The following is a 23967-nucleotide window of genomic DNA, read 5'->3' as shown; positions in this document are numbered from 1 at the left end:
GCAATACTGCCTGCAGTTTTGGATACATGAGAGGTGGTCATGAACTATGCCATTTTCCAAATAATCCATAAGGCTCCTGCAGCAATGCAGGTGCAAGTTTAACTACAAGAAATTCAGATGCTTAACAACTTAAGCCCCAGCAGAGTTCACAAGAAAAAGTGACCTTCCCTAAAGTCATTGCTTTTTTCCCCCATAATTACCTGTGCACTGAAGGACGGTCGTGATCCTGCTGTCCAATTGGCTCCTGTAACTGTGGCTGGTCGGGAGATATTGTTCAAGACTTGTCCTGTAGGTAGAGACTGCTGTATAATACTTACTGGAGGTACAATGCCATTACTCCTAGATCAAGAAAAATATCAGAAAATATTACATGACAGTAAAATACTATTACAAAGCAAAAAACTGATAATCCATACTTGGGCACAAATATCAGCACTCATTTTACATCCTGAAACCTAAAAGTTGTGAAAGAAATGGACAGGGAACTTAATGTATACTTGTTTTACATTGTGAGAAGGCTGGAACATTTTTCTGGAGTTCAGCTTGGTTCGCACTTCCAGCCTTCTTTCTTGAGTACAGAATACACTGCTAACAGACAAATTCTTTCAGGTAATCAAAATTATTTTACTACAGCAGTATTTCTTTAAACCAGTACCTTACCTTTTACTTTCACTCAAATAGGTTCACAGCTGATTACTAGGCGAATGATTCCTGGGGGGCTTTTTAAGCCTAGCCTTGCTTCCCAAATGTATCTGGCAGGTTTATACTCTAGCGTTGTTTTATGAGGTATACACAGACTTTAGCATGGATGGTCAAGCAATTACAAGCTGCCTCTGTCTATTAGAGAGATAGGTGTCAGCCCATGGGTAAATTTCCAATCCCCGTCCATTGGTCCAAATTATGCTTAAAGTGTGTTAGTGAAGGACTCTGCTTGACATGGATGGGAAACCTGCCCAAAAGGAAGAGTAGTCTCTAAGACACATACCAGTACCTCCAGCATGTCCTATTTATGCTGCAGGATAGGCTTAGGTTGTTAGATCAGGTAATTCTGATGCTATTTTGCAGACGTGCAACAGGTCCATCAGAGTGGGATCAGATGATGTTTTATTGGCCAGTCATAGATCAACTCCCTGCAGCCTACAGGACACCGAGCATAGGGACAGGACTTTGAAGTGATAGGACATGTTTAAGATCTGTATTCTTTTTGTACAGAGACTCTGTGGAAGCTCCAGTTGTTGCACATATCTGGTTAGGTACATACCAAAAGTGGAGTTGTACTCAGTGATTGTTCCACTGTACTCGGCCCTCATCAGACTAATGACATCCTTGGACAGAGATGTCATACCCTTGCTTGTAAGGTGTGCAACACAGAATAATTTTCTTAAACTGTAGACACATGATGGTCAAACACCAGGTAGCAAATTTGTTATATCTTCCGTGCCAGTACAGACGGCCACATTTACAATTACTTAAGCACACACTGCTAATTACTGACTCTGAAGTTGCAGACATAGTTGAAGAAGAACTTGTGACAGTCCTTGTCCTGGAAGCTATTTTTACCTCAAACTTGGCTTTGGTTGACTTCAACAGCCCCTTGAGTTGCCTGTTTATATTGATGAGGGAGTCTTTACCCTTCTGGCCATTACACTTTCTAGTTTTTGCCATGAAATTCTTTCTTTTTTCATACAGCCTACTGATGTTTGAATTCCGCCGGGGGGTTTATTTTTTTTTGAGTCTGGCATGTGCTTTTTCTAGGCAGATATAGCTGCCGCAATAGTTATTAATATGGTTGTACAGGGTTTCTGTGAACAATTCTGCATAAGCAGTGGCAGTGAGTTTTTGTAAACAAAAAAGTGGCAGTATGCATACATTGCGTTTGTGTCAATCCCCTCCCCCAAAATTTTTTTTCTCAAAATCCTCTTTCATGAAAAAATACATAAATAAAATCTTCTCTCTCTCTTAATAATACATTTGAAGTCACTTCTCACAGCAAATTATTAAGGATGATAGTGGATAACAATCTTAAAATTTACTTGCATTATCCTTGATTTAATATCATTGCTCATTTTTGCTCTTTTTGAAGGGGTGTGCTGATCCCCTCTCTCCTCTCCCTCTGATTGCACACAGTGTAAATAACTAGTTTACAAAGTGAATAAGAAGTTATGTACTTACCATAAACATTACATGTGAGTTGTTCATCTCACCTTCATTCTCACTGATGGGTTCAGAGCCAATCCTCGGCTCCGTTTTGGCCAAATGCTAAAGCTCGAGGTCTTCAAACAGCTCGTGGCCTACTCCATGATGCAATAGTGCTTCCCTCAGATCTTGTTTGCTCAATCATACTGATAACTAAAGACTACAGGCATAAAAATAAGAATACTATAGACAAGGACAAGATATCACTAGGACTTGTTGGAACTTCCCGGCCCTCAAGACTTCAAAGGTAGGGGGTTGGTGAGTGGGACATAAGAATGAAGGAGAGATGGACAACTCACATGGAACGTTATGGTAAGTACATAACTTCTTAGTGTGAAGTTGTTCTATCTCACCTTGATTCTCACCGATGGGTAAGCGTCCCAAGCACCATCTCCTTGGGTGGCTCATGGCAGTATATTCCACAGAACCAAAGGAGGCTCTGTTCCTGGAGGCTTTATCCAATTTGTAATGAGTGATAAAGGTATGAGGTGGGGATCATGTGGCTGCTACACAAATAGTATCTACAGGCAGCCGTGCCATAAAGGCTGAAGAATTGGAAATTGCCCTGGTTGAGTGAGTCTTGACTTTATGATTTAATGTCATCTGCAAAGAGCTGTATGTGAAAGTAATACAATCTGACAACCATTTTGATAACGTGGTTTTAACCACTGGAGTACCCTTCTTTGAATCTAAAAAGGAGACAAAAAGTTGGTCCGATTTTCTGAAGTCCTTAGTCCTGTCTAGACAGAATCGAAGTTGCCTATGGACATCGAGTTTGTTCAACATGTGTTCCACTTTGTTTGTATATTTGGGAAAAACACAAGTAATTCTATAGTCTGGTTGAGATTTGTTTCAGAACAAACCTTAGGTAGGAATGAAGGATTTGTTCTCAGAGTTACTCTATCATTATGAAAAATTAAGTATGGGACTTTAGTGGACAAGGCATGTAGTTCCGAAATTCTTTAAGCGGAAGTAATAGCTACTAGCAAAATGGTCTTCCATGATAGGTATTTTAAATCACAGGATGATGCAGATTCAAAGGGGGGTAAAATGATCTGTGAGAGCACAAAATTAGGATTCCATGGAGCAGATGGGGTTCTAATACGTGGTCTTAAGTGAATAGAACCCTTAAGAAATGCTTTAGAAAGTCTATGTGACATGATGGGAGTCTGTTGATCACCAATATGAAAATTAGAGATTGCTGCCAATTGAACTCTAAGGGTTGCTGCAGCCACTCCTTCATGAAACAATGTATTCAGAAACTCTAAAATGGAAGAAACAGATGCCATATATGGATCAACATTATTATTTAATGCCCATACAGAAAATCTTTTCCACTTGCTAAGGTATAGTTTCCTAGTAGAAGATTTATGAGAAGAAATTAGTATGTTCTGTGCTTCAGATGATAACTTGTGGAACTGGAGCAGCCAGGCTGCCAATTTTAGAGTATGAACTGCAGGATGAAGAACCCCTGATGAATGTATCAGAAGATCTGGAACTGGGTCCAGGATCCATGGTTCTTCCAGTAGATGAGGCTGCAGAAAGGGGAACCAAATTTGAAGAAGCCAGTAAGGGGCTATCAAAATAATGATCCTTCCCAGATTGCTGGCTTTCTGTAAGAATCTGGGTATCAGAGGAAATGGGGGAAAGCATAAAGAAGTTCCGGGGGCTAACTGTGTACAAGTGCATCCCTTAGGGCATCTCCTGAGTTGGGGATCAGGGAAAAGTAGTTGCTGCATTTGGTGTTGGCGGAGGTTGCAAAGAGGTCACAGCAAGGCTGGCCCCATCTGTGGAATATCCTTTCCGTCACTTCTTCTTTCAGGGACCACTTATGAGGAGACAGTATTGCTCTGCTCAAATACTCCGCTATCAAACTGGACCTCTCCCAGAATGTGCGGCAGAAAGCGATGGGTGGAAATTGCCCACCGCCATACTCTCAAGGTCTCTCGACATAAGGGGTATGATCTGGTTCCTCACTGTTTGTTTATGTACCAAACCACTGACATATTGTCCGTCTGTATCGCAAAAGTCCCTAGAGGTAGAAAGTTTTGAAAGGACTGCAATGCTAGAAGTACCGCTCTCATCTCAAGGACATTAATATGCAGATGAGCCTTGTGATTCTCCCATGTGCCTTGGGCTGTCCTTCCTTGAAAATGCCCCCCAACCCCACCCTATCAGGGAGGCGTCCGTGGTCACAGTGGCAACCGGGGTTGGAAGAACAAAGGGACATCCTATTGTCACTTGAGAGGTCAGCCACCAAAGAAGACCCTTATTGCATGAGTTTGCTATTATGATGTGGTGAGGCATTGGAAGTTCCTGATAAGACCCATTGTGTGAAATCCAGCCATTGCAGTATCCGCATGTGCATTCAGCCAAATGGAATGGCAATGATGGCTGCTGCCATGATCCCTAGTAATTTGAGCACTACTGAAACTGGGGCTCTCTGTTTGGGGATGAGATTCAGGATTTGTTGTTGAAGGCTCATCACTCTTTCCATTGGAAGTTTTATGGTCATGGAAACTGTCGAAATCTGCTCTGATAAAGACGGTATGTCTGGATGGCTGTAAAACAGATTTGGCCCAGTTTATAGTAATCCCCAAACGACTGCAAAGATCTAATGTTGTTTCCCTTGCGTGTATGAGTTGATGCTTGGTGGTGATGGTGAGAAGACAGTCATCTAAATATGGAAACACCTGGAACCCTAACCTACTAAGGTGAGCCGTGACTACTGTCATGCATTGGGTGAACACTCTGGGGGCGGTAGTGAGACCAAAGGGCAGAGCTCTAAACTGAAAGTGACTGGCTCCCAGCCGAAAGCGCAGATAATCCCTGGATGTTCTGGCCATCTTTATATGATAGTACGTATCCTGGATATCTATTGAGCACATCCAATCATCTTTTCCTAGAAAAGGAAGTATAGACTGTAGCGTGACCATCTGAAACTTTGTTTTCTTGACAGATTTGTTCAACCTTCTAAGATCCAAAATTGGTCTCCAGTCCCCTGTTTTCTTTAGAACTAAAAAGAACCTTGAGTAAGTTCCGGATCCTCTCCGGTCTGCTTGAACTGGTTGGATAACTCTTTTTTCTAGCAACCTTGTAATCTCTATGGTTGCCTGTTCCCTGACATTGGGTGGAACAGGCAACCATAGAGATTACAAGGTTGCTAGAAAAAAGAGTTATCCAACCTTGTAATCTCTATAGTTGCCTGTTCCCTGAGATTGGGTGGAACATCTGGGATTTTTTTCACTGGGGTTGGAGCGGTAGTAAAGGGAATAGTGTATCCTCTGGATATTATGCTTTGTACCCACCGATCTTTTGTAATTTTTAGTCAGATGTCTGGGTAGAAAAATAAGCGTCCCCCTGGCTGCCTCCAGAGATGGACAGGCGGGCCTCCTTTCAGGAGCGCTGGTAGGTCTTGCCAAAGAACTGATCCCTGTCACCCTGGTTCTGCGGGCCCCCCTCCGCCGCATGGATGGCGTTTCCCATTATTGCCCCCTCCTCTGCCTCTAGAGAGGGTTTAACCACACGTGTCAAAGAAAGCTCCTTGGGCTTTATGGAACCAGATTTTCCCACTTTTCTGACCTTTAGGATACGGTCTGGTAGGAGTGGAAAAACAGACTCCTACGGCAGACAGAGTCTTTCCATCTTGCTCACACCTGGTAACATTTCCTTCACTTTCGGTCCAAAAAGTGATGAACCATCAAAGGGAGTGTTTACAAAGGATGACTTGTAGGGCTCCGCAAAGGAACATAAGCGCATCCAGGAGTGCCTCCTAAGAGCAATTCCTGTACCCGCTGCCAGACTCATTCTATCCGCTGCATATGAAATCAGATGCATGGAAGAGTTTATACGGGAATTCAGGGTAGCAAGCTGGGAGGATACCTTATCTGAGACCCTCGCAGCTACCGCACCCTGCAGAATATCTCCTAACTCCTTAAGGAGGTCTCTGTGTAGTCTGGTGAAATGTGTGAGATAGTTCAGGGATCGAAGAGTAAAGGTCGCTGAACTAAACATGCGCTTTCCGTATCTGTCTATGATCCTAGAATCTCTATTAGGAGGATGGACACATGGGGAGGTCTCCAATAGCTCCTTCTTGGTGGCCGCTGCCACCACCATAGCATCAATGGGTACTTTTTTGGTAGGAAAAGCCTTGCCCTGGGGTGACGTAATAAATTTATTCGGCCTCCGAGGGACTGGTTCTATGGTATCCGGGGACTCCCATGCCTTTCAAGAGAGAAGGTCCATCAGCTCATCGAAGGGTGGAAGAGGTAGAGGGTTGAGACCTGAAAGCCTTCAGGAGTACTGACTCATCATCAGTAGGGTTAAGGGGATTCCAGCCACCCTCTGTTTTAGGATTTCTAAGATATCGACAAAAGAGATATCTTCAGAGGGGACCGTGGGGACCCTTCTGACTCATCTAAGTCAGTATCTGATGTGATGAATTCCGGTGGGAAATACAGATGCTTCCTCTTACAAATTCCTTTCCTGGGAACCTCCTCAGAGGGAGCTTCTGGGGAGGTCCCGGAAGAACAGGGCTCACCCGATGGTGGGACCTGAGACTATGGGTCTCTACGCTTTTGAGAGATCAGTGAAGCAGAGACAGACACAGGAACTTTAGGGAGGAGATTCCTGGAATCGAGGACATGAGTGCCTGAGAGGACAACACTCTCCTTATGGCATCAAAAGCCCCACAGCTCTCGTCCGAAGAGATGCCTGGATTCGTAGAAACAGGTAGTCTCTGCGGCGCCAAAACCATGGGCTCCGAGGCCAAGGTAGGTGCAGAGCTCAACCGTGGCCCCCAGAGGCAAAGTCGGCACCGAAAGATCAGTACGACTATCCTCTCCGGAACCGACCGGTGAGTGTCGGCTCCTAGACTCTAAGGTGGGTACCGAAGATATCCGAGTAGTAGGAACCGAAAGACCAATGAGTGTTGGCTCCGACAGTTCCACAATCATCGGTTCCGAATACTCCGGCTCCGAAACTTCCAGTCGAATCGGAGGAGGAATCGAAGAAACGGGTCGAGTCTGGGTCAGTTTCGAAGCCCTAACGGTTGGACCCGACAAAATTTTGGCTAGTGCCTGTAACTGTAGAAGTCTCTGTACCACTCGATCTACGTCCTTATTTGATAGTCTTCAGGACTGGGAAGCAATGGATGATGTCTCAGACTGGAGAATAGGAGATTTTAAAGTAGGAGATACTGGCTCCAAGGCTGGGGACTGGTTCCCACGGACCACAATTACCTCTGGCTCCATAAGCTTAGGCGCCGGGGTGGCAGTCTTAGTAGATTCAGATGTTTCTGAAGTAGATGAGTCCTTTTTCGGCTCCGACTCTGACGAAGAGGTTGTAGAAACAGTTTTTGGAGACTTAGTAGGCTTGTCCTTGTCTAAGGCCTCTTGCTATCGGTTTACTCTTGCATTCATGAAGAACGTGAGAGCTAAAGGAGTGACAGATGGCACAATTTTCCTGTAGGTGAAGCTTACCTAAACAATAAACACAATTTGTATGAACATCTGTAACTGACATCTTCTGTCCGCATTTCTGACATTTTTTAAATCCAGATTTAACTTTTTCAGACATAACTCTGTCAACTGAAAATTATCCAAGGCAGAACAAACTCTAGTTTTATATAAATATATATATATATATATATATATATATATATATATATATATATATATATATAAAACACACAGCAAGGAGGGTCTAAGGCTAACTATAGTAACTATGAAACACACCAAACTGTTCCAAAAACTATTATACAACCCTAATAAAAAAACGCAGGGTTGATCTGTTGCAGCGGCAAATGAGATCTGAGGGAAGCACTGTTGCATCATGGGATAGGGAAGTAGGCCACAAGCTGTTTGACGACCTCCAGCTTTAGCATTTGGCCGAGTCGGAGCTGAGAATCGGCTCCAAATCCATCAGTGAGAATGAAGGTGAGATAGAACAACTTCACATTAAAAGTTCCATGAGTTTTGCAATTTGTGAAATTGTTGGTCATAAATCACAAGAGAAGCACCTGTTATGACATTCTGCATATGCATACAATGCAGACAGAAATAATAATGAAATAACCTAGGAAATGAAAGGTAGAAAGATTAAGACTGGGTTTTGAGATGAAGGACATTTTAGATTCACTATGTTTATGTACAAACCTTGCAGATATACTATGATTAATCAGTGGTATAAGAGGTTAATTAGGCTAAGAAGCAAAAAAGATATAATGTCCTCCATCCCGGGCCTCCTCCACCACAGCAGCCCCCCTGCCCTGCCATTCAAGTGTTCCATTACTTGGCTATTTCTCCCCAGTTACATAAACACAGTTTGAACATACCAGTGTACATATTGTTTCCTTACTTACTTCTATGATTACAGATATTGAAATAAAACAGCACAAACACTGATAACCATTTGCTAATTAATACAGTCTCACAATGAAAACAGACTTAGCATGAGCAGTAAACTTCTCTGCCATTGAAGCTCACATTCATTGAAATGGCATTAATACCCACAGTCAAAGAAAATACATCTGGTCAATGGAGAATTAAGTTTATCTTTCGGCTGTTTTCAAGCTATAGGCTCCTTGCACATATGTTTAGGGCCATGCATACATGCATGCATTCTTTGATTCATCTTCCTAACTGTATTAAATTATATTCTTTGTACAATATAGCACCACTTGTTAAAATGTGTTTTAAATTTGTAGTTTTTAACATTTTTCCAGTAAGCAATGAAACAAAATGTATGAACCAATAATGACAAAACTACCAGTTTCAGAAAATTTCAACCGTAAAATGCTACACAATCTTCTGTCATTACAGTCCACCAACATCAGTCAATAAGCACAATCTCCGCAGAAGTAAAAGTCATAGGACCATAGGAAGTTACCAGGCTAATGGCCCTATGGCCCTTACAAGCCTAATCAAGTTATACCCTTATTTCCACGATCAGCATCTATTGCCCCTTCCAAGAGGGGCACAGGTGGAACACCCAGCATGACTTTACAGTTACCCCCCCCCCCCACCCACCCAATCGTCCAGATTGCATTTGAGCATGGGCCAATGAGGTGCTCTGTTTGACATGAAGTGGGAGCCTGTTCCAAAGGTGTGGTAACCACTGGGAGACAAATCTGTCCCTCCAGCAGGTTCTAGTAATGTCACATACCAGGTTAAGGTCTTCAGAGCAAGTAAGCCATGTACCATTTAACTTGCGGACATACAGCATTTCCAGTAAAGCAGGGTCAGAGATTGCCTTATATGCAAAGCAGAGATCACCTCTGAATAGTCTTGTCATCTGAATAATTCCACATTAAAGAGATCTGTAACTAACAAAGAGGTTGCTACTAGCAAACAACTTGACATTTCAGTGTTTTATCTACAAATTCAGTGCCTGCTGCCCTTGGCGAATTAATTAAATGAAGAATTATTGTGTTACATTAAAAAAAAAATGGTAAGCTGGTAATACTGCAATAGGAAATGACTGACAAACCAACAAGTAATTATGCTTCTAACACTGCTTTCAAATTCTACAGCACAAACAGTGACTGCCATTTGTTAAACAAAACAGTTAGTTACACGCTGAAAACAAACTTAGCATGAGCAACAGTAAATTCCTCTTCCCTTGATGCTCATAATTCCTGGAAAACATACTGAAACTCAAATTCACAATTCTGTCAGCAGTCTATTAATTGGTGTACAGGATTCAGGCTCTTGTCTCCACTGAAGTTCACAATTCGTTCAGCAGTTTTGATAGTTGGTGTAGAAGATTCAGGCTCTTACCTCCACTGAAGCTCACAATTCCTTCAGCAGTTTTGTAGTTGGTATACAGGATTCAGGCTCGTCTCCTGTAACCAAGTGACAGGGTCAAGTTTGACCAAGTTAAATGACTAACCTGCCCCCCCCCAACTAGAACATTACATACCTGCCCCCCAACTACAACATTACATACCATACCTCTCACAGAGCAACACACACACACACACACACACACACACACACACCCTACTCTCTCTCACACAGCAACACACACACCTTTCAAATGTCCAGATTTTCACAGAATGTACAGATTTTTCCTTCATTTTTGGACTGTTCCTCATACAATTTGTGGTCATCTGGCAGTCACTAAATGGCATACACTTGAGTTTCAGACTCCATATCCTTCAGAAAATGCATGCTAACACAAATAATATTATTCTACAATTCTCTTAAGTTTGTAAGAGCAATATTTAAAATCTGTCCCTATTTTTGTCCCCACATTATGTCAGGCTTTGTCCAGATTTCTTGCACTTAGAGGTTGAGAGGTATGTACACACACCCCTACTCTCACACAGCGACACACACACACACACACACACACACACACACACACACACACACACACACACACACACACACGCACACGCACACACACACACACACACCTACTCTCTCTCATACAGCAACCCAAAGACATACCTCTCAGCTGTCCATATTTTTGCAGAATTTAAATTTTTGCCTCATATTTTTGGACTGTTCCTCAAAGTTATGGATTTCTGGCAAATCAATGGGAAGATCTGAGGATTGCAGTCACTAAATAATGACATAAAATTGAGTTTCAGACTTCATATCCTTCAGGAAATGCATGCTAGCAGAAATGCTATTATTCTACCAACTCTCCCAAGTTTGTAAGAGCAATATTTAAAATCTGTCCCTATTTGTGTTCCCTCATTATGTCAGACTTTGTCCAGATTTCTTGCATTAAAAGGTTGAGAAGTATGCGCACTCACTCAAACTCTCACACAGCAACACACACACACACACACACACACACACACACACACACACACACACACTTTATCTCGCATATGAACAGAACAGCTAGTTTAAATTATATACACACATAAATATGCATACACACACTTTCACACAGAAACCACTAGTTTAAATTATATATACATACACAACTACTCGTACACCAACACAAATGCACATTCTCTCTCATACAGCAACATACATACATACACACTATCTTGCAAATGAACTGAGCAGCTAGTATAACTTGCATACATATGCATGCACACACATTCTCTCGCATACAGAAACAAACAGAACCACTAGTTTAAATTACACACACACACTCTCACTCACTTTACACACACACAAACACACACACACATACACACACACACACACACACACACTTACTTTACATACATACACACACTCACCTTCTTGGAATGGGTAGTTTAAATTCAGTGTGTTTTTCATCTGTGCTGGCATGCATGGTTCTCCTTAAAAGGGAAGACTGTGGCCGAGGTGACGATACATCGTACCGATGCTTGATGCTTACTCTCAAAAAAAAAGCCCTGCACACGTGTGTTCTCAAGGTGTGGGAGGGCTTGGAATTTTGCAAGGAGTCCCAGATTTTTTTTAATTTCAAAGGAGACAGCATTATGGTCTGACGTGACCAGTAAGGGTATTGCACAAGGGTGGCGCAGCATTCTCCCATATTTATGAGAACCAGGTCAAGGATGTTTGTGCCCTTAGCAGACAAGTGGACTATCTGGCTCCAGGCTGTTTGTGTTAAAATCCAGGAATCTGTTAGCCTGCTTGCTTGCAGTTGTCTAGGATTCCCAGTTTATAACAGTGTAGTTGAAGTCACCTGTGAATATGGCATTGTGATGAATGGGGAGTGTCGCTTCTACTTTTAAGAGCTATGGATTTCCTGGGTCACTGGGGCTATAGCTTGAAAGGATATGGTAAATTGGACATGGTGATACTCAAGTGTGCCATACTATTTGATGAGTCTTGAGATGGGTTTATTTTTCATGAAAATTAGGCACTCCCACCTTTTGTTCCTTTCTGTACAGTAACTGATCTAAATTTGGAAAGCATTAAAGCTCTGCATGGCCAAGGTACTCTCTATGGCTATAGAGCATGATAACTGCACAGATGTCTACATTCTACATGGTGAGGAAAGCTTGCAGGGAATGCAGTTTCTTGTTTAGACTCCTGGCACTGAGTAGTAACACCTTCAGATTTTCTTTGGTTAGTTTTGCTAGGTAAGAAGCTTTAACTGGTTGGCAATGCCTAAAGAAAGGCACGATGGGGTGAACAAGGTTTTAGCCAACACTCAAAAGGCCAGAAGGGATAGATGCAGACCATCCCAGGCAAGGCAGTGTGTTATGCCAAGCACATTCTCTCAGGGTGAAGATTATTGTACTTCCTACAAATGACACCAAAATCTAAGTCAATTATTTTTTGCTGATACTGGGCATCATCCTTGGAGAATGTAGAATGCTGCTCATTGCTATGCCCATACCAGCCTGGGACATATAGTCTGAGAGCTCCATCCTGTCTCTCTTCATTCAGTCCAGAGAGCTACATCTAAGCTCATTTACACCCATATGGGCCATGAGTCATACTGGTAAGTGTGGTTTAATGGCCTGGCGGATCTTGGCCTCTGACAGGCAAAAGACTGTGACTCTCTCTCTACTCAGCCTGGTGACTGGGACATCTGTGTATCTCAGAATGGAGTCTCCTATGACCGGAACGCTGCATTGTGTTGTGGTATGCCTTATGGACTAGCAAAATGAGACACTGTGAGATGTGGCTGTATTTGTTGTGGTGGGTGTTGATTTGGTAGAGTGTTTTTGAGGTTGCTGAGGATACTAGTTGTGAAAGAATGTCTGGGGTCTGGGAGGTCTTTGTGGTTTAGAAATGCTACATTTAAGAGCCTCAGCAAATGTGGGTTTATGGCCTGGTTCATACTATGTACATAGGTTCATAGGTTCATAGGTTCATACTAGGCTATCTGCCCGAGGGCATTTACAAGCCTAGCCCATCGTTTTGTGGCTTACGCCACCCCTTTAGTATGGGGAACTATACCCATTATTTTGCTGTGCCTCTGTCGAGCAGTGACACTGAGGTTATCCCTGGGGTATATCTGTGATCTCCCATCCATTGGTCAAGATTTTTCTTGAACAAGGCCAGCGAGGTACTCTGCCTCACATGTACCGGGATTTTGTTCCACAGCATAGGGAGTCTTTGGGTGATGAATCTATCCCTCCAGCACGTCCTATTAATAGCCGTGTCAAGGTTTAAGTCTCCCACCCTTGTGGCTCTGATGGATCTAGATTTTTTGAGGTGAAGCATATTCATCAAATCTGGGTTTGACATGGCCTTGTATGTTAGGCAAAGGTCACCTCTGAGCAAGCGGTAACCGACTGAATAGAGCTGGAGTTCTTTCACTCGGGCAGCATAGGACAGATTTTTGAGACCCTTTATCCTTTTGGTGAGGAACTTTTGTGGCCTCTCCAGCTGCTGCAAGTGTCGGGTCAGATACATTCCGAATGGGGCATTGTACTCAATCATTGGCCTGATGAGTGATGAGTAAAGGGAGACTATGACCTCCCTTGATCTAGATGAGAATCCCTTCATGATAAGGTGGGCAATGTAGAAGGTCTTCCTAACTACTTTAGCTACATGGGTGTCGAATGACAGACTACTATCAACCTGGGTCCCCAGGTCCCTGATAACTTCTTCTGTGCTCAGTGGATTGCCACCTATTTGGTAGCTAGGGGTAACCTTGTTTTTCCCGAAGGGTATGACTATGCATTTTTTGGCATTTAACTTTAGGCCGTGGCTCTGGCACCAGTTATCCGTTTCTGTGAGACCCTTCTGAAGGATATCTGTATCAGATGTGTTTTCTACTATGGCCCAGTTTGCAGTCATCTGCAAACTTTGTCATCCATAACCCTCCTGTGTTTGCTTGTACTTGGAAAAGTAGATGCCAAACAAGAGTGGGCCCAGGACTGAGCCCTGTGGGACACCACTTGTGACAGGCTTTGAGTCTGACATGGCGCCAGCAACTCTGACCCTGTGGGTTCTGTCACTCAGCCAGTTTGCAACCCATCTTGTGATGTATGGGTTGACATTTAAGCTGATGAGTTTTTCAATGATACCCGAGTGGGGTATTGTATCGAAGGCCTTAGCCAGATCGAGGTAGGCTGTATGGACTGCCTTTCCCTCATCAATGGCTTTGGTGACTGTTTGAAAAAGTCAACCAAGTTTAAAAGGCATGATCTGCCTTTGACAAAGCCAAACTGGGTTGGATCCAAAGTCTGCAAATTCCCTATGTCTTTATTTATGAGGTCCATTATGATCCTCTCCATGGCTTTGCAGATAAGGCTTGTCAAGCTAATGGGCGGTAATTTCCAGGGTCGGTGGAGGCACCGCCTTTGTGAAGTGGTACCACAGTTGCAGTCGCCACTCCTGGGTGCGTATCCAGAGGTAAGACTTTGATTAAACAGCTGTCCTAGCTGTGGGTTTAATTCCTCATTGAGTTCATGGAGCACACAGCCGGGGACACCATCAGGTCCCATGGATGCTGTGTTTTTGCTTTGGAGAGCAGTTCTCACTTGGGCTGGAGATGTTTGGGGGCTGCAATCGTTTGGTATAGATATCTCTCCTTTTGGGGGGGAGGGGAGAAGTTTGCACTGAACCTGTCAGCCAGTATGTTGGCAATGTCTGTAGGATCAGTAATCTTCATATCATTTTGAACTAGCTCTGAGCATATCTGGGAGTTTCCTCCCAGGTTTCTAACATAGCTAAAGAAGGCCTTATGATTGTCTTTTGAGTCTTTAGCTATTTTTCTCTCGAAATTTGCTTTGGATGATTTTATGAGAGCTCTTAGTTTTTTACTTATAGTGATCAAGGGTGTCTTACCTTTTAAGGATTTTGCTCTATCTTGTAGTAGCTTCCTCCTTTTGTTGTAGAGTTTGTTTATGGCTGGGGTCCACCAGACTGGGCGCTTGCCTTTGGTACAAAGAGTCTTTGTTTTGCTTGGGATTGCCTTATCCATGCAGTCCTGCAGGTGCTGGTAGAAGGCATTTGTAAGTGATTCAGCGGCTTGAGTACTGTTTTCCGCTCGGGGCCTTAAAGGAGACCACACTAGTCTTTAGAAGTGTGAAGTCGGCTTTTGAGAAGTTCTTTACTGTGGTCTTTTTATTTCAGGTGGGGGTGGGATGAGGACCTCCAGCGAGATTAGTTTGTGGTCTGATCTCACCAGTGAGGGGTACACCTCCGGTGTTGAACATTGTGCTCCCATGTTCATGATGATGAGATCAAGTATGTTATCTCCTCTTGTGGGGATGGTGACTAGTTGTTCCATGGCATTTGAGTTTATGAATTCCAGGAACTTTTGGGCTAGGGTGTTTGGGCTTGAGTAGTGTTCCCAGTCTATATTAGGGTAATTGAAGTCACCTAGTATGATGGTGTTTGGTGATACATTTATCCCTCTAGTGTTTTCAGGAAGGCCATGTGAGGTTCCTGAGTTTGTGAGGGTGGCCTGTAACATGCTACAATTTGCAGAGCAGTCTTGCCTATGGTTAATTGCACCTGGATGGTCTCCGATGCATCATGCGTTGCCACCAGTCTTGAGGTGTGGGTGTCCTTGATGAATATGGATACCCCCCCTCCTTTCTTGGTATTGTCCGGATTTTGGGGCGGAGCATGATATGAGGTAAAACCTGATAGCGCTGGGGTGCTCTCAGGAGCCTTGAACCAGGTTTCTGTCACAGCACAGACATCGATGTTCTCCATACTGAGAAGGGCCTCGAGTGCGTGCATTTTGAGATTTAGACTTCTGGCATTGAGCAGCATTACAGCGAGGGCAGTGTGGACTTCTGATAAGCTGTTTGGTATCGTAAGTGCTTATATGCGAGAGCCTTGCCTTTAAACACTGTGAAACTATATTTCTTACATACCATATCAGTTTGTTTAGGAATTAGATGCTTGCCAGTAAACATTAATGACTGTTACATTACAACAGGATGCCCATATCCACCAAGCTGGATAAACAGATGGTAGGAAAGTGCACATCAATTGTTACAGATCCTTACTATGTGATCTATAAAGGGATGGTACAACAGAGCCTTACACCTGGCTAGGTTGGTTGCTTTAAGAGTATAGACTATAATCAAGACTAGCTAAGACTAAACTAGTTGGGCGGGGGGTCTTCCTCAATGCGCATACTAGTTCTTCTTTAAGCAATTAAGTACTAGGGAAATTGAAGAGGTAGTTTTTATATGGAACATTTCAATTCTAGGTGCCTGCATCTACACAAGGCATTCCTAATTGCTGCTACACAATGAACAGCATTGCGCAAAAGCAACAACTTTATACAGAAAGTCTCAAAATAAAGTAGTCCTCAGGCAATCAGAAACTTACACTTTGGGGTTTCAAACAGTGATGTCCAGCTCAGAAGAGACCCGGCTACATTCTTTTGCCACTACAGTCCAGACCAAAATCTTCATTTGAAAAAATGACTACAAAACGCCACCCAGAGTTCAATAAATAGCAAAGTTACAACTATAAACTAAACAGAAGTGCAGAAATTCACAGGCAAAAAAATCAAAGAATGTAAGAACTCAAAGATACACATATTTAAGTACACCACAATTATATTACAGGATAAAGTGCAAAACAGCAATGTGGAACAAATTTTCAGCACTAGTAGGATCTAGATTCAGTAAATTAATCAAACGTAGTGGCAAAAGCAACAGCACTAAAATGCAGTTTAACATGCAAAAAGTCTGCAAAAAAATGCAGAAATATAACAACTCTTGTATATTTTGAGAGAGTACAATTCCACACTGTAAAATACTTATCTAGCAGTGGATAGATCAGAAGTCAGTGGAAAGCCTCAGCGATGGAGTGGCTACAAAATGTGTGGAAGCTCTGAGAGATAATGAGCCACACTTCTACAGGAAGGGTCAAATGAAATAGTCCTCTGGCCAATAAGAAACACACACTTTGGAGTTTCAAATGGTGATTACCAGCTCAGGAAAGTCCTGGCTACCCTCTCCAGCCACTAGAGTGCAGACCAAAAGTTTCTTAATGTAAAAGCACTGTAAGAGGTCGCCCAGAGTGCAGTAAACCACCAAGTTAAAAAAATAAACAAAACAGAAGTGCAAAATCTCATATGCAAAAAAAAATAAAAAATCAAAAGCAATTATAAACAAAACAGAGTGCATACACTTGGCAAATAATACACAGATTTAAAAGCAGCACAAGTGTATTACACAATAAAATGCAAAACAGCAGCAAAGACCAAATATTTAGCTCCAGATGGATCGGGATTCAGTGCACCAATCAAAAGCAGTGGTAAAAGCAATAGCACTAAAATGCGGTTTTCTGCATTGCTAACCTTCAGCCTACATACTGCATTAAACATTTATAGTCCACAACATTTTAGACCAACAAACAAGGCATTTGTATAGACAATAAACTCTTATAGGTTCATAGGTTGGTACTGGGCTATCTGCCCGAAGGCATACATTAGCCCAGCCACGTTGTGCAGTATTCACCACCCCTTTAGTAGTTCCCTAGACCCTTGTACTAGCAGCTAATACCCATGGCCCCTATCTAGTAGTGCTGTTGGTGTGATCCCTGGTGTGAACTTTCTGTTACCCATCCACTCATCAAGGTTCCTCTTGAAGAGTGATAGTGAGGGCTCTGTCTTATGTAGATCGGGACCCTGTTCCATAGTAAGGGAAGTCTCTGCGAAGGGAATCTATCCCTCCAGCATGTTCTATTCATTGTTGTGTTGAGGTTTATATCCCTGGAGCGTGTAGCTCGAGTAGATTTGGTTTTGCTAAGATGGAGCATGTTCAACATTTCTGGGTTGGACATGGCTCTGTACGTTAGACAGAGATCGCCTCTGAGAAAGCGGTATGCAACAGAGAACAGTCTTAGCTTTTTCAATCGTGCTGCATAGGGCAACTGTTTGAGGCCAGTAATCCTCTTGGTTAGGTACCTTTGTGGTCTCTCCAGCTGCTGGAGATGTCTATCCAGGTACATTCCAATTGGTGCATTGTACTCAATAATGGGTCTGATGAGGGAAGAGTAGAGCGGCACCATTACATCCTTAGATCTTGATGCGAACCCTTTCGTGATCAGATGGGTCACATAGAAGGATTTTCTAACCACTTTGGCAACATGGTTATCAAAGGAAAGCTGACTATCTACTTGGGTCCCTAGATCCCTTATTTCTTCTTCAGATTTCAGGGGATTACCTCCTATGTTGTAGTTTGCGGGTACTCTGTTTTTTCCAAAGGGGATTACTACGCATTTTTTTGCATTTAGCTTGAGACCACGGCTTTGACACCATGCATCAGTCTCATTTAGGCCCTTCTGGAGGATCTCCATGTCGGCCGGAGACTCTATTATAGCACCCAGTTTGCAGTCGTCCACAAACTTAGTCAGCCACAGCCCTTCCATGCTTGCCTGTACTTCTGAGAAGTATATGCCAAACAGGAGGGGCCCCAGGACAGAGCCCTGAGACACACCACTCGTTACTAGTCTGGATTCGGACATAGATCCCGCTACTCTTACTTTATGGGATCTGTCTGAGAGCCAGTTTGCGATCCATCTTGTGACATAAGGGTTTATGCCCAGGCTGGTGAGCTTATCAATAATACCTGAATGGGGAATGGTGTCAAATGCTTTAGCAAGGTCAAGGTAAGCCGTGTGTACCTCCTTTCCCTTATCTATAGCCTGAGTAACTGTCTCAAAGAAATCCACCAGGTTCAGGAGGCATGATCTGCCCTTGACGAAGCCAAACTGTGTGGGGTCCAGCGACTGGAGGTTCCCAATCTCTCCATTTATGAGTTCCATAATGATTCGCTCCATAGCCTTACAGATCAGACTGGTCAGGCTTATTGGTTGGTAGTTTCCAGGGTCAGTTGTGGCCCCACCCTTGTGTAGCGGGACCACCATTGCCATGCGCCATTCTATGGGAACATATCCTGTGGAGAGGCTGAGACTGAACAGGGTATTAAGATGTGGGGTTAATTCCTTTTGGAGCTCGCGTATGACACAGCCTGGGACACCATCTGGTCCCATGGAGGCAGTGTTTTTAGCTTTAGACAGAGCATTGTTAACCAACGTATCAGTAATAATTGGACTTACACAATCCCCTAGAATGGTAATAGGCCCTGTAGGTGGTGAGGGGGGGGGATTTGCACTGAACCTGTCAGCCAAGATGCTGGCAATGCCAGAAGGGTCAGTGTATTTTGTTCCATTTTGTACTAGCTCAGAACAGACCTGAGCGTTGCCATTTAGGTTTTTGACGTAGCCATAGAAGGCCTTATGGTTATCCTTGGCAACTTTCTTTTCAAAATTAGCTTTAGTTGACTTGATGAGGGCCCTCAATTTCTTACTAATGCTGATCAGGGATGATTTTTCTACTTGAGATTTGGCCTTTTTTTTGTATAAGTCTCCTCCTTTTATTGTAAAGTTTGCTTATGGCCGGGGTCCACCAGACTGGTTTCTTCTTGCTTGAGGAAGGAGTCTTGGTTTTATTTGGGATAGCACGGTCTATACAATCCTGAAGATGCATATAGAGTGCCTTGGTGTAGGATTCTGCATCCTGGATATCATTATCCTTCTGCAAGGGAATAGTGAAGCTTTCCACTTCGGATGCAAGTAGTTTGAAGTTTGCTTTGGAAAGGTTTTTGACTATGGTTTCTTTGATTGGGGGAGGTGGAAGAGTGAGGATGTCCAGGGTTATCAGTTTGTGGTCCGATCTGACCAAGAAGGGGGTGATAATGGGTGTGGTACAATGGGCGCCCATATTTGTGATGATTAAATCCAATATGTTGTCCCCTCTAGTGGGGGAACATACTAGTTGTTCAAGGGCATTTGAATTTATAAATTCTATGAATCGCTGAGCATAGGAGTTGGAACATTGGTAGTTCGCCCAGTCTATATCAGGGTAGTTGAAATCACCCAAGATTATGGTGTTGGGTAGGACCTTTATATTTTCCAATGTCTCAAGGAATGCAGAGTGAGCATCTTGGGACATGGTGGGCGATCTATAACTGGCTACTTGCTTTAAATAAGGTGTGAACAGGACTGAGTGTGCACAAAGGACTGCTAAAATGAACTGAAAACAAACTGCAAAGTGGTGCTGTTTTTTAGTAAGGACAATCTCTCACTGGTAAGATGAATTTCCTTCAGATTATGATATACACAGTTGAGTTTCTCACCCAAAGTGCACTAACCAAAGTATAAGGACATAAGCAGTATATAAAATATTCAGTTCACACAGCCTCACTGGACTCCTTTGCAAATTCAGAAAAAAAAATATTTTCACAAAAATTCACATTACACCAGTTCCTCTGATGAATGTCTTGCTTGTTTAAACACATACTTCTTAAAGTTTCCAAAACAGAAAATCAAGGTCAGGTATTACCTAACAAGAAAAGTTCACCCTATTACGTCACTGTCAGCTGGGAGCACTGAAATCATGGCGATGTCTCAGTGTCCCCTTTTCCATATACCTCTTTCCAATTCAGAACTTGAGGACGCAGCAAGGGCAGGGAGCATCACAGCTGCTTTGGCCATCCCAGTACGGCAAACAACCATGTATACCAAAGCCTGTAAAACTATTATTCAAAGTAGAATCTGGGTTTCTATCGTAGTGTTAGCTCAGCCACTGCAAGATATTATAATTAATAGTGAGCCAGAATTCTCAAGAATCAAAAAAGAAATACTGAAGGGCAGACAAGACAGTCAAGGGACACTTGGTGGCCAGTCTTTCCCTTTGATCAAAGGACACCACTTTTCTGCACTGGTAACTTTCAGCTCACCCACAATATTAGTCATTTATCCCATACCAACAGACAGAGAGAAGGAAAGTAGAGTTTTGTACCAACCATAAATGTAGATGTCCGATAGATATGCAACTGCAGTCATAACATATGGGTTGTCCTGCCTCAGGCAGCCCTCGGTCGGCCGGATTCCAAAGTCTGGGTCCGGCGTCGGCTGGTGTCGCCTCCTCTCCGACGTCACAACGGCTGGAGTATAAAGGCATCGGCCGACGCCATCTTCTTCAGTGTTTCTTGCCCCAGATGCCAGGTGCCCTCTTAGGAAGGCTAAATTTGGTAAATGGATAAAAATAATCCCAAACATGCACAACAGTAATAAACAGATACACCATAGGAGATGCTCCCAGCTGAAGGGAGAAGGGGTAGGGACCGTTGCATATCTATCGGACATCTACATTTATGGTAGGTACAAAACTGTACTATGTCCTTCAAGAATGCAACTGCAGTCATAACATATGGGTTGAATACCATAGCCAAGCTGGGGGTGGATGGAACTATGATAAGGATGGTGTAGCTAAAATCCCCTGCAGGACTGCCGAAGCAAAGCCTGCTCGGGATCTGGAGTATAAGGGCAGGTGGTACTGCTTGATAAATGTATGCACGGAGCTCCATGTAGCAGCCTCTAAAATGTCCTTTGTTGCCACTCCTCTTAGGAAAGCTGTGGAAGTGGCTATAGCTCTGGTGGAATGTGGCCTAATATTGGCTGGCACACCTTTTCCATGAAAAGAATAGCAAAATCTGATGCAATGTCCAATCCATTTTGAAATTGTTTGTTTGCTTTTCCTTGTACTCCAGCAGCATAGGCTACGAACAGCTGGTCAGACTTTCTGGTGGCCTTAGTTCTGTCCAAGTAGTAGCGTAGTTGTCTGTGTATATCCAAAGTATGTAGTAGTTTTTCCCCCCTATTTTGAGGATTGGGGAAGAATGTAGGTAGATGAATAGCCTAATTTAGAGTCACCCTGGAAATAACTTTTGGCATGAATGTAGGATTGGTTCTTAGAGAGACTCTGTCTTGATGAAAAATGAGGAAGGGGGCACTGCCATGAGTGCCTGTATCTCCGAAACTCTTCTTGCAGAAGTGGCTGCCAATAAGAAGGCCGGCTTCCATGAAAGAAATTGCATTTCTGAGGTTGCTGCTGGCTCAAATGGAGGAAGAGTTAGTTTTTCCAACACGTAGTTGAGGTCCCATGCAGGTACTGGCTGTTTTCTGGGAGGTTTGATATTCTTTATTCCTCTTAGAAACTGTCTTAGCAGAGGATGCAAAAACACTGGAGGGTCACAGTTGTATTTTGCTGAGATTGCTGAGGCATGAATCTTTATTGAGGAGTATGAGAGTTCAGTATGAATTAGTTCTGCCAAGTATTCTAATATCTGAGGTATACTCAGTAATGCTGTGTCCTGACCCCTTTTGGCATTCCAGATGCTGAATCTCTTCCACTTGGCTGAATAGGTTTTTCTGGTGGAAGGTCTGCGTGCTTCCAGCAAGATCTCTTGAACAGATTTGGAAAGAGAGTTAGGTGTTGAAGTCATGGTAGCCTCCAGGCTATCAGATGCAATGTTTTCAGGTCTTGATGTACAGTCCTGTAATTGTGTTGCATTAGGAGCAGGGGCCATAGGGTCAGAGGCCATGGTTTGGTCCGAGTTATGGTCAATAGCAATGGGTACCAGTGTTGCCTTGGCCAGTCTGGAGCTATCACGATGCCTGTTGGTTGTTCTGCTTTGATCTTCAGTATCACCTTGGTCAGCAGAGGCAGGGGAGGGAATGCATAAATTTTTAGAGAATTCCAGCTGAAGGAGAGAGCATCCGTTTTCCAAGCTAGAGGGTGGTGAGTCCTCAGGTGATGATTTAAGTGGGAAGCAAAAAGATCTATGTCCGGTCTTCCCCATGTCCTTGTCAGTTGAGAGAAATGTGAGGGTGCAGCATCCATTCGTGTGGATCCATGAAATTTCTGCTCAGATTGTCCGCCAGTACATTGTCCTTGCCTGGTACAAACTGGGATTGTAAATGTATCTTCAGGCTCAGGGATTTTTCCCAGAGAAGCATTGTTAGTCTGCAGAGGGGATAAGAATGAGTGCCTCCCTGCTTGTTTATGTACCACATGACAGTGGTGTTGTCTGTCCTTATTAGCAAATGTCCTTGTTGTAGTGATTTTTCGAAAGTCTCGATGGCATGTATCACTGCCAACATCTCCTTTTGGTTTATGTGCAGATGTCTTTCCTTTGGCGTCCGAAGACCTTGAATGCATCTGCCCTCCATGTGCACCCCCCATCCATGGTCTGAGGCGTCTGTTGTAATCATTTGGCCTGCTTGAGGTCTGTTGAAAGACATGCCTTTGCTTAGTTGACTGGCTTGAGCCCACCATAGAAATTCCTTCTGCAGACATGGAATAAGTGGGATTATGTCCTCTAGGCTGTTGTTGTGTTGAGACCATAAGTTTTTTAAATACCATTGCAGCTTTCTCATATGAAGTCTTGCCAAAGGTATCAGAAGGATGCAAGATGCCATGAAACCCAGGGCCTGCAGGATTTTCCTTGCAGTCAGCTGGGAAAGCTTTGCTAGGCCTTTGAAGTACTCTGGTAAATGCTGCTGTTTTTCCTCTGTGAGGTAGGCCATTTGGGTTTCCGTGTCCAGTTTGGCTCCTAGGAATGTAATCTGTTGGGATGGTAGTAAGTTAGACTTCTGAATGTTGACTGTGTATCCCAAGGCCTGTAGTAGATGCATGGCATAGTCCAAATTCCCTTTTAAGGTTTGTTTGTTGTCTGCTTGTATGAGGCAGTCGTCCAAGTAGGGGTATATTTGAATCCCCTGCTGTCTGCAGTGTGCCACTACTGATGCCAGGCATTTCGTGAACACTCTGGGCGCAGTAGATAAGCCAAACGGCAATGCTGAGAATTGATAATGCTCTGTCCCTGCAAGAAATCTGAGGTATCTTCTGCAGCTTTGTCTGATTGGGACATGCAGGTATGCCTCCTTGAGGTCCAGAGTGACCAGCCAAGACCCCTTGCCCAACATGGGAAGAAGTTGCTGCAACGTCAACATTTCGAACTTTGGCACAATGAGGAAAGTGTTTAGATTTGACAAGTCCAGAATGGGTCTCCATTTGTTTTCTTTTCTTGGAACA

The 23967-nt window shown here is 43.4% G+C and overlaps 1 protein-coding gene across 7 annotated transcripts in view; it reads right to left on the bottom strand.

The window, feature by feature from the left end:
* Positions 1 to 23967, bottom strand: part of ARNT (aryl hydrocarbon receptor nuclear translocator) — a 2399029-nt gene that overhangs the window by 145262 nt on the left and 2229800 nt on the right. For all 7 annotated transcript variants that reach the window (XM_044080044.1, XM_044080045.1, XM_044080042.1 and 4 more), the window contains one exon: positions 201 to 339. In XM_044080044.1, coding sequence (XP_043935979.1) covers positions 201 to 339 — 139 coding nt within the window. The remainder of the gene's footprint in view (positions 1 to 200; positions 340 to 23967) is intronic.

Source organism: Protopterus annectens, chromosome 8.part0, assembly GCF_019279795.1.
Source record: "Protopterus annectens isolate FY-2018-M chromosome 8.part0, PAN1.0, whole genome shotgun sequence".
In the NCBI taxonomy this organism is placed as follows: Eukaryota; Metazoa; Chordata; order Ceratodontiformes; family Protopteridae; genus Protopterus; species Protopterus annectens.
Note: the sequence above shows the minus strand (reverse complement) of the source record. Positions and strands in the feature narration are given on the sequence as shown.